Source organism: Zosterops lateralis (assembly GCF_965231275.1).
Source record: "Zosterops lateralis genome assembly, chromosome: 25".
NCBI classification, from domain to species: domain Eukaryota; kingdom Metazoa; phylum Chordata; class Aves; order Passeriformes; family Zosteropidae; genus Zosterops; species Zosterops lateralis.
In genome coordinates, this window is record NC_139785.1 from 6,829,394 (window position 1) to 6,842,090 (window position 12,697).

The window sequence follows — 12,697 nt, forward strand, 5'->3', positions numbered from 1 at the left end:
CACAGGGGGAGGGCACAGATAAGCCCAAGCCTTGGCACGGGAATTCAAAGTCACCTCCTCCATCCCCAGCTCCCTGCCAGCATCCCTCCCTCCCTCCCTCCAAGGCACAGCCCCAAGCTGGCTCTTCCTGTTTTGTTTTTAAAGTTCACTGTTAATTAACGAGGCAGAGGAATAAATACACACAGGCACACCTGAGTAGTTTTTAACCTGGCTTGATTAATGCTGTCAAGTTGCACATCTGAGTGTGAGCTCAGTGGGACTGTTGCTTTTGTTTAATACCACAAGACACCTCAGTCTGGATTGTTGCATTACAGTACAAATAAAAAACAGAAACAAAACCACATCTGCATCATACAAGGTGAGAAGAATATGAGAATTCTAAATATTTACAGAGAGGGGCAAATAGGGAAACCACAAAAAATATTTACATAAAAATACATGAGCTTGTCGGCATATACATTTTACACCAGTTCACAAAAAAAAAAAAAGACACTCTATAAATTAAAGTGAAGGTAACTCCAAAGGTAACCCAAGACTTTCTGGGATGTTTCTCTCATGCGGCTCAGGGAAAGAAAAATCAAGTCTTGTACAGCAGGAAAATGAACGGCAAAAAAACCCTTTTCTCCCCTTTCCCTCCCTTCCCTCCCTCCCTCCCCCCAGCTGGACGAGGCAGGACTCTGCACACGAGGGGTCCAATTGTGGTGTTTGCTCACACCACCCCAGGCCTTCCCCACGGGATCTGGGGAAACAGGAACGTGCCTAAGCCGCCGCAACGAAAGGAAAACAACTTCTCACCCAGATTTCCTGACATTTAACACACCACCCGAGTCCATGCCCTGCCACCCAGGGGATGGCAGAGCACACTTGAGGTTCTGTCCCTTCTGGGGTCAAAGAGGGACAGGACGTTTTCAAGTCGGTTTTGGTTTTGTGTAGCAACTTTACTACCACTGTGCAATCCTTACTGATCCCCCGGGGTGAGCAGGGGAGGGGGATCACTGCAAAGACGTAGGCACAAAGTTGTGGGGGTGTTCTCAGAGATGCATATAGATATCACCTGATAAGACTCTGCAAAAATCAGAAATTAATGCTGAACTTAAGACTTCATAGGGGCCAAGTCCTCATGACTCACCTCTGGCTGCACACCCCTTCCCAAGGAAGGTCTCCTGTGGGTCACGTCCTGCTCCAGAGCAGAGGTGAGAATCCACAGCTGGAGCAACACTCCTGGAGCAACACTCCTGGAGCCCCAGTCCTGGCCTGGAGACCCTCCTGGGAACACAGGGAGTGGCAGTGAGGATGCAGTGCCCGCGTGAGGGAACTGCTGAGGAGCAGAGCTGCTGTCACCTTGTGGGGATGTGTTAGGCAAGGAACTGTTGAGCCCGAGCACAGCTGCACTTGGGTCAGAGGATTATTTGCGGTGCTGTCCCCCTGCTCTCTCCCCTTGGGGACACAGGACTGGGCTGTCACTGTCCTCCAGCTCACCTGAGACTCCTGGTGTCACCTCCCTGCCTGGCTCTGATGCATGACGCCCTTTCCAACCTCCCCTATGAACTCTGGGGTTAATGAGGATGTAGAACTCTCTGCAGGAGCAGCAGGCTGAGCCCAGGGCAGGGGCAGGACTGCATAGTTCACTCTATGGCTTGGCGGGACGGGATCATGCAGGACGCTGCTGAAGCTGAGGGCAGGAGCAACGACAAAAGAAAGGTGTTGGGCTGTGGTACCTGGGAAAAGCTGGTGCCTTCACCTTTTTTTAACTCTGTACTGTGGCTCAGCAGTGCTGGACACGAGTTTGGGTTCTTGGAGAGCTCCCACCCTTGGAGCACACCTGGCTGAGATGGCTGGGAGTCACTGCTCTGCTGCCTTCTCCTCATCCCCAAAGGGCTGTTTGCAGCCCTCTGGGTCAGGGGAAAGGTGTGCACTTCCAGAAGCCCTTTGGGAAAGGTGCTGAAGGGTTTGTTTCCTGGCACTTGACACAACGCAGGGAGAGCCCAGCACAGCTCTGAGCAGAGGCTGTCCAGGGATGGCACTTGGGCTCTGCAGGGAGACACTGGCTCTGAGCAGGAAAATCCAGAGGCGTCTGCAATCAGCAGAGCTGGGAGCAGCCCCTGGCAGTGGCAGGGGAGTCCTGGCTGACATAAGGCCCAGGCAGAGGGAGGGGAAGGCTGGGGGCAGGGGGGAGTTAAGGCTTTCACAGAGAGAGAGGTTGGACCTGCAGCTCTCGTTACCTGAATCCCAAATAGCCTGAACCAAACACTGTTCCTGCGTCACCTGGAGACCTGGGAGATGCCCAGGGGTGAGGCTGGTCCTGGCCCTGGCACAAAGCAGCTCTGCTGGGAGCACAGATAATCCAGCCTGGCTCCCAAGGAACCGGGACAGCTCAGCCTTTCCTGGGAGTTCCTGCCAGTGGAGACAGGGTGGCTCACCCAGTGCTCCCTTTCTGTGCAGTTCTGTCAGTTTTCCTTAAAAGAAAACGTTACAAAAAGCATTCCCTCACCAAAAACCCCAACCCCTCTACCTGGGAATTCCCTGTGAGGAGATTGTGGTAACCTGGATCACAGTGCTGCTTTTTTCTCTTTTTTTTCTCTTTTTTTTTTTTTTTTTTCTTTTTCCCTTTCTTCCTTTTTTTTTTTTTTACTGCCAGATTTTGTTCCTTAACACGTGAGAACTCTTTTAAACAAAATGCTTAAAACACCAGCATTGCACAATAAAATAGAACCAGAAGGTAGTTACTGAAACAGCCCCAGACAAGGCTCCAAGGTTAAAAGAAGCAAACAGCTACAGAGTAGTCAGCAACTAGAAGCAGGTTTTCCTTAGGATTTAAAAGTCCCAAAATAGCCATGAAACTTTTTGTTCAAAAAAAAAACCCCACCTAAGCAGCTGGGTGCTAACTGCAGGACTTCCAGGTTTTCCATAAAACGTTAAAGATTCAAAACAGGTAGAGAAGTTCTTCAACCACATGGAACAGGAATGGCCTTGGAATTTATCAGTGAACATTTAAAAACTGCTAAATCTCAAGTATTGCTTGCAAGCCCTACCTAATGGAATGGATGTGCTTTGTTTGTACAGGGTGTGTGAGTCCTGGGGAGTCTGAGGGGCAGCACCAGGGGCTGCCAGGCTGTTTTTTACAATATCAAAGCTTTTCAACAGCTTGGACACTGTTTTTGGAGGTGTATTTTAGAGGGCACTGGCCTTCTGTCCCTACTCACTGAGTACTGGGGGAGCTGCACACCACTGCTCGTGTGCCACAGCTCCACAGGGATCTCTGCCCAGCAGGGAACTCAGAGGCTGCAGAGTCTGGAGACCTCCAGCTTGAGCTCAGCAGGAGCATTCCCTGATGGAATTGCTGCAGGACCTGGCCCAGGGCAGCTGCTCATGCAGAGAACTTGTCACACACAGCTGGTAAGGTGGGCTCTGATTTACATAATGCTATAGAAATTTTTAAAATCTATTTTTCCAGTATTTTTTTTTGCAGTGAGATGACACAGTCTTGCCAGCCACAGGACAGAACGAGCTCATCTGGGCCATGGAGAGCCTTGCAGCAAAGAGGAAGGACTGGCATTGAAAGGGTGTGCTGCTCCCAGCTCTGGGGGCAGGGGTTGGCATAGTTTTATTTCTTTTGGTGTGAGAGATGCTAAACCTGCCCTGCATGGCTCCTCCAGCTGGCCTCTGCTTACAACACAGAAATGTGAAGGAAATGGAACTTCTTGTAGGCAGAAGCAGCTTTGTTAATAAGCAAGAAATGTAAGGAGTGTGTCGTGTTCTGAGCTGGCTCCAGAGCCTGCTCCAGGGGCTTTAAGTGAAAACAGTCCCCCTCCAGCCCAGAGCAGCTGCAGGGGGTGCACGACACCCATGGGAGAGGCAGAGCACCCCTGGGGAGCCCTGCCCCAGCTCCTCTGCCTGTGCAGCTCCCAGGGGCTGAACTCTGAGTTCCTCCAGGACCCTTTCCTGGGGGGCAGCCTGGGGTGGGCCCTTTGCAGCAGGATGGAGCTGCAGGCACAGCCCATCAGGCACAGCCCATCACACACAGGACTGTGGGCGTGGGGAGGAGCAGCCAGTGTCACATCTGGGAAGGGAAAACTCCTTCCCTCCCTGCCCCAACAGCATCTCTGTCAGCCCTGCCCGGCCTCTGGCAACACCTGTGTGCCAACAGCCTGCCCTGCCCTCCCAGGTGGCTCAAAACTACATGAAAATCTATAGCTCTACTACATAAAAACAGTGAACGGGGGCTGGGGGAGGGATGAGGGGGACTTTGCTTTGCTCACCGGGGCAGGGTCGGGGAATTTTTTTTTTCCATCACTGAAAAAATAAAACAGTCCACTGTCCAGCAGAGGCTGCTTAGACTCTATCCCTGGTTCCCCCCCAGCTCACTCGACGTGCACCTCTGTCTCAGGCCTCTGCAGACACAGCTCTGTGGGGAGGAAGGCCCCCTGCCCCAGCGCCGTGGCGTAAGTCCTGCTGTGCACGTGGGGGAAGCCGGGGGGCACGAAGCCCCCCGCTCCAGCGTAGCCCCCTCTTTGGTGCTGAGGCAGGGTGTGGTAATCCTCCAGATTATCGTACTGGGACATGACAGTCATGGTGCTTTGGCGCTTGCCCAGGGTTTGGTAGGGGTACAGCAGGGCAGGGTCCCTCTCCATGGGCTCGGGGTGCTCGCGCATCCGGAGGCTGTGGCTGCGCTCGGGTTTGGGCGGCGGCGCCGCGGGAGGGGCGGCGTGTTCCTCCTCCTTGTAGCAGTCCCTGGAGAGCTTCTCCATGGCCGCTCTGCCCCGGGGCCTCTCCAGGTCCGGCCTGTCCTCTGCCAGCCTCCCCTCCTTGTGGTTCAGCCTCAGGGTCTCCTGGCCGGCCGGGATGTACTTGCTGCCTGAGTGCTGGTAGCCCATGGGCTCCGAGGGCTCCGGGCCACCCTTGGGCCTGTACTCGGGGTAGGGGGGCCCGTTTTTGGGTTCGGGAGGCTGCCTATGGTTGGCTTCCTGCTGCAAATGCGTCCTGTGCTCGCTGCTGCTGCCGCCCGGCTCGTGCATCTTCCTGTTGCGGATGCTGCTCTGCTTCTGGGGCAGGGAGGGCTTCTCGGGCTGCCCGTTCCCGTAGCCCCCGCCGTGGTAGTGGGCTCTGTCCAGCTCGGGCTCCGCGTGCTGCCCGTAGTAACGCTCATCCCCTTCGGGCGTGGCCGCCTTGCCCGGGTACCTGCCCTCCTTCCCCTCGGCCACCGTCAGCAGCCCGCTCTTGCCAGGGTCCGACTTGCTGCGGAGGTGGATGGCGTCCAGGCCCCCCAGCTCGTCCTGCAGCAGCGGGGCCACGTTGTCGTACTGGGACATGAGCGGCCCCTTGACCTTCTGGCGCGTGCGGCTCTCGCGGCGGATGGACTGCATGCGGTACTTCTCCATGTCCTCCAGGTCCCAGGACATGTACATGTGCTTGATGTCCGGGGCGGGAGGAACGTCCCTGCTCACAAAGCTGTGCTCCTTGCCCAGGTGGTTGATGAGGCCTGCCCGGGGGTAGGCGGCCAGGCTGGGGTAGCGGTACAGCCCCTTGCTCTGCAGCCGGGACGTGTAGGGCCCGAACTCCCGGCCGGGGAGGCCGTGGAAGGGCCGGACCCGCACGGTGCTGTAGGGATCCAGGTCGTAGAAGCTCCCGTCGGGCGCGGTGTAGTACGGGGAGCTGGAGGAGCTGGAGTAGGGACTGTAGCGGTAATGGACGCGCCCGTTCTCAAAGTAAGGCTGGAGCTGCGTGACGTGGTAGTCGGAGTGGGGCTGGTAGGGCTTGTACTGGTAGAGGGGCCGCGGGCAGTAGACGGGCTCGTCGTCCGGGGGCACCTCCGTGCGGGAGATGGGCACGGAGCGGATGGCGGCGGCGGCGGCCGGGCCGGGCACGTGCAGCGACTGCACCCTGCGGATGGTGGGGTACGGGGGGGCCTCCTCGGCGTAGCCGGGGCCCCGCAGCCCCGCGGGGCTCACGGAGGACACGAAGTCGGGGCGGCCGCGGGGTTTGGGGTGCAGGCCCGCGGCAGAGCCCTTGCCCTGCGTGCCGTAGGAGCCGTAGCGCGGGCCCGCGGCCACGGGCGGCTCCGGGCGCGGCGGGTAGGGCTGGTGCTGCTCCGCCTTGCCGTGGTAGCCGTGGGCAGGGAGGCTCTCGGGCCGGTACTGGTGCTTGGTGTGCAGGTAACCATCGGGCCCCACGGGCTCGGGAAGGCTCTCTGGCTTGGGGTGCGGCACGTACACCGGCTGCAGGGACGAGTGCTTGGGAGGCGGCGGCGGTGGCGGCGGCAGCAGCGCCTCCTCCACGGAGGACGCCAGCATGGAGGAGGCCAGGAAGGAGTGGTAGTTGGAGTTGTTGATGGTGTCCGTGTTGTTGGAGTGCATGGCTGCGGCGATCTTGCTCTCCAGGGTCCTGACGGGCGGCACGGGCGGGGTGAAGCTGTAGGAGGAGGGAGCGGGGACCGACTCGGAGCGCAGGTGCAGAGGGGGAGCCCTCGTGCTCTCCCGGGGCTTCTCCAGGTGGCCCTGGTGGCCCGTGGGCACAGAGGAGGAGCCACGGGCACTGGAACTGCTCTCGGAGATAAAGCCAGGCGTGGGCTCCGGAGGCTTTTCAGGTGCAGCAGTGCTCCACATCTGCAGGGGAGAGCAGACAGAGTTAGGGACAAGCAGCTTTTCCCTGCTGTTCTGTACTCAGAACACCCCAGACACTGGTATGGACCAGCTCCGTTCCAGCAGGTCTGTGCCTGGTTTCTGTTTGCTAGGGAAGGACAGACGTGTAGGTTCCCTCTCTCAGCATGGGCAAGCAGGACACCACTGGCAGGTTTTGGGGCCCATCACAACTGGTGTGTTCTGCAAATGCTAAACCAGAGGAAGGGGAGGAGGTGGCTGTCTCTTTGGTGGCTGGTTTTAAATGTCTGATGTTAATGAAAATGTTCCTGGATTTAACCTCCTCAGGCCCTGGTGAGCAGATCGAGAAGTAAAGCAGAGTAGAAATTCCTGCCTTAAATGCGGCTGCCAGGGCTTAGGAGAGGCTGCAGCCAGGCATGTTCCATGGCCTGGGGGGTTTGGATTTCTGATGGAACACTTCCGTATTTCAGTCCTGCACAAGGAATCTGACCTGCTTTGTTTAACAGAATCACAGGATCATTGAGGCTGGAAAAGATCTCTGAGACCATTGAATCCAACCTGAGACCAATCCCCACCTTGTCACCACCAGCCCAGAGCACCGAGTGCCACATCCAGTTGCTCCCCGGACACCTCCAGGGATGGGGACACCACCAGCTCCCTGGACAGCCCCTTCCAGCACCTAATCACCCTTTCTGTGAAGCAATTTTTCCTTTTGTCCAACCAAAACCTCCCCTGGTGCAGGTTAAGTGTCTTCTCACCCTGTTGCTGGCTGGACAAGAACCTAACTAGGACAATGGGAGAGGACCTTGTCAGAGGATGAAAAAATTATTCTTTCTGAGCATTCTGAATTACCAATCCCTCTGCCTGCTGCCCCTACAGACACTATCTTCCTTAAAACCAAGGAGCGTGAGTATTCTGGGATGTTCTCTTAGGATTTCCTGCAAGGCCGTGTCTGTGTTACCGCACTCCCAGCGCTCTGCACATCCCACCCGTTACCCTTTGGGCTGACGTTCCTATTGCTCAGCCTTTCAGAGGAGCTGTGCAGGGAGCAGCACGTACCTGCCCAGGTGCTTTGGCCGCTGGCACCTGTCCCACGGCTGCCTGCTGCTCCTGTCTCTGGTGCTCCTGTCTCTGTGCCGGGGCCGGGGCCGCTCGCGGGACGGCGGTGTCAGCCTGGGGGGCGGCCCCGGGCGGGGCACGGGGCTCGGCAGCGGCGCTGGGGAGGGCACTGGGGTATGGCACTGCAGCTGGGGCACTGCCCTTGTCCCCAGCAGGACCCACAGAGGGACACTGCAGCTTGTCCTCGGCCGTGCAGGCAGCGTGCAGCTTGTCCCCGGCCAGGCCTGTGCGCGGGTGGGGCTGTTCTGCAGCCGGGTCTGTGCAGGGCAGTTCCCGCTCTGGCAGCACCCCCGGGCCGTGCAGGGCAGCGTGCTCCCGGCCCCCCAGGTGGGCTTTGTCCCCTGCTCTGCCGGGGTGGAAGCCGGGCTGCTCCTGCTCCGTGTCCCTGCAGGCAGGCGCGTCCCCGGGCACGCCCGTGTGCAGAGCGGGGGGCTCCTGGCCTCCGGGTGCACCGGGAGGGTGGTTCTGCTCCCCGGCCGTGCCTTGGCAGTCCTGCTCTACAGGCGCCCCGGGCTGGAAGTGCAGGTGGTTCTCGGGCAGAGCAGTGAACAGGTGGAGCTTGTCGGGAGCGCCCGCAGAGAGATGGAGCTTTTCTAGAGCTGTGCCAGCTTCAGCCTCTCCATAATTTGTGCTTTCAGCAGGAGCATCTCCTGGCCTTTTGTGGGACTGGGCGGACGCCTGCTGCGCGGACTCGGCTAACGCTAGGGCCAGCATGCGCGCTGCGTTTTTCGGAGGAGGAGGAGGGATAAGAGACACAGAACTGACGGGAACAGGATCCTGGGGGGAGTCGAGGGCAACTGCTCCTAATGGGGGGAAAATTGAGAGAGACAGTGATTTTATGTTACCCAATAAGGAGAGTGACCTTAACGACTACTATAAAAAAATAGATGCTCTCCACACTTTCACAGTGGCAGTTCCTTCTGATGTGAAACAACTTGTGTCTCGCAGGCAAACGCTGCTCGACAGCACAGCAGGTTCATCACAAAGAGGGAAAAAAAAACCCAAGAGATTGTCTAAAGGCTTCTCTTGCATTTCTAGAGAGGTAGGAAGGAGGTAGCAGAGAATGAGATACCCTTACACAATTTTGATCATAAAGTTTTAGGAAGAAAGGTTCCTTCTTCGAGTGTTGGCAGGTTTTTAATTTAAAAAAGAAAAGTCTTAGATGGTCAATTGGCTGAAATGACCGAGAAGGACATGCTAGAGATTTTCACGTATGACAGGATGGGGAAAAAAAAAGCAGCATATAAAGCATTATGGAAATTATCCGAGATTTGTGTGATGTAGGGAGAAGGCAGAGGTTAAGACTTTACTGATCTGCACAGCCCTGCAAGACACTCGTGACCAGAACTGATGGGCACTCCCCTCTCCTAAAGGCACGCAGAGGAGGATGGTTCTGAGAGCAGCTCCCCTTTGGAACTTAAAGAAAGAATGGAGGAAAATGCACTGTACCTGGCTGGGTGTGTCCACTGGGTACAGTCTTATTCTGACTGCTTGGCATGGCTCTCTCCCCTTCTTCTGGCAACTCTGCTTTGCAAGCAGCCACTAGCTGGGGATGCTGCAGCTCTTGGTGGGCTCCTTCCCCTGTTCCTGTTTCACTGTTTTTCAGGGGCAAGGACATCTGGGTTGGGGACCTGTTTGTGATCTCAGTGATGCCAATCTCTTTGCTCCAGCTGGAAGCAGAGGAGTTCCTGGATGTGGTGGGCACTCCTCCTGTGGCCTCTGGCACACGGCTGGGCAGCACAAAGGAGGTGGGTTCTGTGCTCAGTGGCGGAGATTTGATGGGCTTTCGGGCTGTCTTGGGCGAGAAGCTGAGGGGTTTGCAGGCCTGCTCTTCCGTGGGGCTCAGGTCCAGTGTAAAGAAGGGACTCATCTTCTCCTGGAAAGGGGACACTGGCTCAGAACTCGTGGCACTGCCTGGGGTCTGGGACTGGCTGCCTGATTCTCCATCCTTCTTGAGCAGGCTCAGCTTGTCCTTATTGATATCGACAGACTCCATCAGGGAGGTGCTGCTGTCCAGGCACTCGGACTCTGCCTGGGGGGGGCTGCACTGGAAGGACATGGGGTCGAAGTCCAGGCTGGCCACGCCGATGTCGGGCGGGCTGAGGTCCACGTCCTCCGAGGAGCGGGGAGAGATGAGGGCAGGGACGTGGATCAGCCCCTCATCGCCGTCGCTGTCGTCGTGGGGCAGGTTGTCGTAGGAGTTGCAGCGGTTCATGTTCCCCAGCAGCTCCCCGTTGAAGGAGGCAGACAGGGCATCGCTGCTGGACCGGGGCCTCCTGGGCCGGAACAGTTTGGATTCACCTGAAAGGGAGGAGACACCCTGGGTTAGGGACAAAACCTCCTGTGCAGGGGCCAGGCCCATTGGTGAGGGGCCAGAGCAGTCCTAAGGCAGCGAGAGGCTCCCCTGGTGATCTCTGCACACCAAGCATCATCATTGGCAGTGACTGCTTATTCCATTTGCTTAAACTCCTTTACAGCCCTTGCCAGGCATGATTTATTCTGAAACTAAGCTGTGTGCACAAGCAAAGACGCTTGAAATGTGCTGAAGGCCTTCCTTGCAGTGCCAGCTACACCAGAGCAAGAGGTTTGCTTTTTTTAACCTTAAAAGCAGGAAAAGCCATCAAGAGCATTTCTGTGAGACCCATCTGTGCTGGGACCAGAAAGCTGCTTCATCAGTCAGCAAGCTCAGCTTCCCCTGGAGGGGTGGAAAACTGGCCTGTTGAATATCTACAGGCAGAGATGTCCAAGTGCCTCCCTCATTCCCATTTCTTGGAAGTGCAGTAGGATTGTGCCTTACCATCCACGGCGTGCAGGGAGCTGAGGGACTCCTCGCTCTTGGCCGAGCGGAGCGTCCCGCTGTCTCCTCGTCCTCCTGAGGAAAACAACCACACAGGGGAAGGATCAGCCGGGAAAAAGGTTTACATTTAGCTGGATGATGGTGGCAGGAAAAATACAAATGCGTTTCTAGCACCAACATCACTGTCCTGAGAGGAATTTTGTTTTGAAGGTGCGTTTCCCATTTTACCTTTAAACAGTAACCCAACCCAAGTGGTGACTGCTGCAGGTGACAGGCTGGGAAACAACTCCCCACAAGCAAAACCCCTCAAAAACGGGGAAGGAAGGAACTTTTACACACCCTGTCTTATGGGCAATAAATAATTTCAGTCTCTGAGGAGACAGTCCTGAAGGGCATCACAGAGAGTGTGAGGACTGTGAGGGTAAGAATTTTAAGCTAAACCTGGGAGATGAGGGGATAAAAGTTCTCCCAGGCCCATGTTTTGGGATTTGTGGTGTGTTTTTACTGCAAATACATGTTGTTGCTATTTTTAAGTTTGGAAAGAAACCGAAAATTATATATGGAAAAGGCTGAGAATTCCACCTACATATCCTGGCTGTGGCTACAAGTGACTGTTGGTGTGTTACTTCTCTGGGTACTCTAATACAGGTTTTGGAGGGATGGGTTTGTGGGAAGGTGCCTTTCCCTCATCTCATCTCATCTTCTGAGAGCAGCAAGGGGAACCAGGACTGTATTGTCATTTCATAATGAGAGTGTCAGAAGGAATTATCCTGTGACTTATTAAGAGCAGCAGCCACATCTTGTCTTCCCAAAGCTGCTCCAAGCCAAGCACAGAGGCCTGGGGGCTCCAGAGCTGCCCGAGATCCATTGGGAGAGAACAGCCACTGGAGGTGTCATGCACAGTCTGGACGCTAGAAGGAGATAAAAGCCCGCTGGAAACATCCCTGCACTGCTGAAAACCCGGGCTCTGGAGGGGCCCTCACCTGCCAGGGCTATGGCTTTCATCTCCGAGGGCTCGCTGGGGTTGCGCTGCAGTTTGCGCTTGGACATGGAGGAGGATTTCCCCAGGTTGAAGAAGGAACGCCAGCTCCCCACTGGAGACTTCTTCATCTTGCTGGGAGGCCTTTTCCTGGGAGAGAAAATGGAACACATGGATGGAGGGGGGCTGCAGCTCAATCCTGGCTGCTTGTTGTATCAGCACTCTCTGCTTTCTGCTCAGAAACTCCTGGTTTCTGCTTGGAAACTGCCTCTTTCCCACAGCTGAGGATGTTTTCATTCTTCCAGCTCAGCCCTAAAAGTCTTGCTGAGTAAATTCCCTCAACCTCTGCAAAGCAGCTGCAGAAAGTCTCTTCCTTGTCCAGTCCAGCAGCCAAGGGGTGGATTTTATGGAAGAAGCCCCAGCTCTCTGGAAAGCTGGGCAGCCATGAAGGTGTTGAAAAGCATCTCTCACTCTTGCTATAGAACCACCTGAGTCTCCTCCACTGCCATGTTTAATTTCCAGTGTCCTCAAGCCTGTCCAACTGCTTCACCCCAAGGGAATCTCCATTTGTGACAGGCACTCAGTCCTGGAAAACCCCAACATCTGTAGGTGTTCCCCCTGTTTACATTTCTGTGTGTGACTGGTCCAGGCATTGCTACATCACAGACAACATGGATTTATACATTAAATTACACCCCTGCTGCAAACAAGAGGAAGTGCAGCACAAATTATTTGGCTAAACCAAGACCACTGATGTGAGCTGAACCCTCCCAGACTCCCAAAGCAGGTGGAAAACTGGATAGAATACTTTACATATATAACAATTCTCAAGTCAATATATATATGCAAATTCTCGCTGTATTCAAAATAACGCAGTTATTACACACTCTGGAGAGGAAACCCATCTCTACCTTTCAGATGGGAAATCAATGACTGTGTGGAATTTCCCCTGCAAAGCTGCTGGGCCTTCTCCCACTTCGATGTACTTGCTGTCTGGCACAATGGGGGAGTTGATCTGGGCCTGTGTCCGTGCCTGAGCCTCCTCCAGCGTCAGCAGCTTCGTGGAGGGGGAGGACACCAGCAGGGACTTGGGCCGGGATAAAGAGCTGTGCCCTGCAAGGGAAAACCACAGGCAACAGGGAGAGTCAGCAAACAGCAGTGCAGAGATCAAAGCTCAGCTCTGTGTGTCTAGGGAGGTGCTGTGTT

General features: G+C 55.7%; 1 protein-coding gene across 3 annotated transcripts in view; it reads right to left on the reverse strand.

The window, feature by feature from the left end:
• Positions 1 to 204: 204 nt before the first annotated feature.
• Positions 205 to 12,697, reverse strand: part of ARHGAP32 (Rho GTPase activating protein 32) — an 89,452-nt gene continuing 76,959 nt past the window's right edge. For all 3 annotated transcript variants that reach the window (XM_083877901.1, XM_083877900.1, XM_083877902.1), the window contains 6 exons: positions 12,403 to 12,604; positions 11,496 to 11,641; positions 10,513 to 10,587; positions 9,165 to 10,016; positions 7,656 to 8,518; positions 205 to 6,602 (listed from right to left, as the gene is read on the reverse strand). In XM_083877901.1, the coding sequence (XP_083734027.1) occupies positions 4,362 to 6,602; positions 7,656 to 8,518; positions 9,165 to 10,016; positions 10,513 to 10,587; positions 11,496 to 11,641; positions 12,403 to 12,604 (4,379 nt within the window). In that variant the 3' untranslated portion in view covers positions 205 to 4,361. The remainder of the gene's footprint in view (positions 6,603 to 7,655; positions 8,519 to 9,164; positions 10,017 to 10,512; positions 10,588 to 11,495; positions 11,642 to 12,402; positions 12,605 to 12,697) is intronic.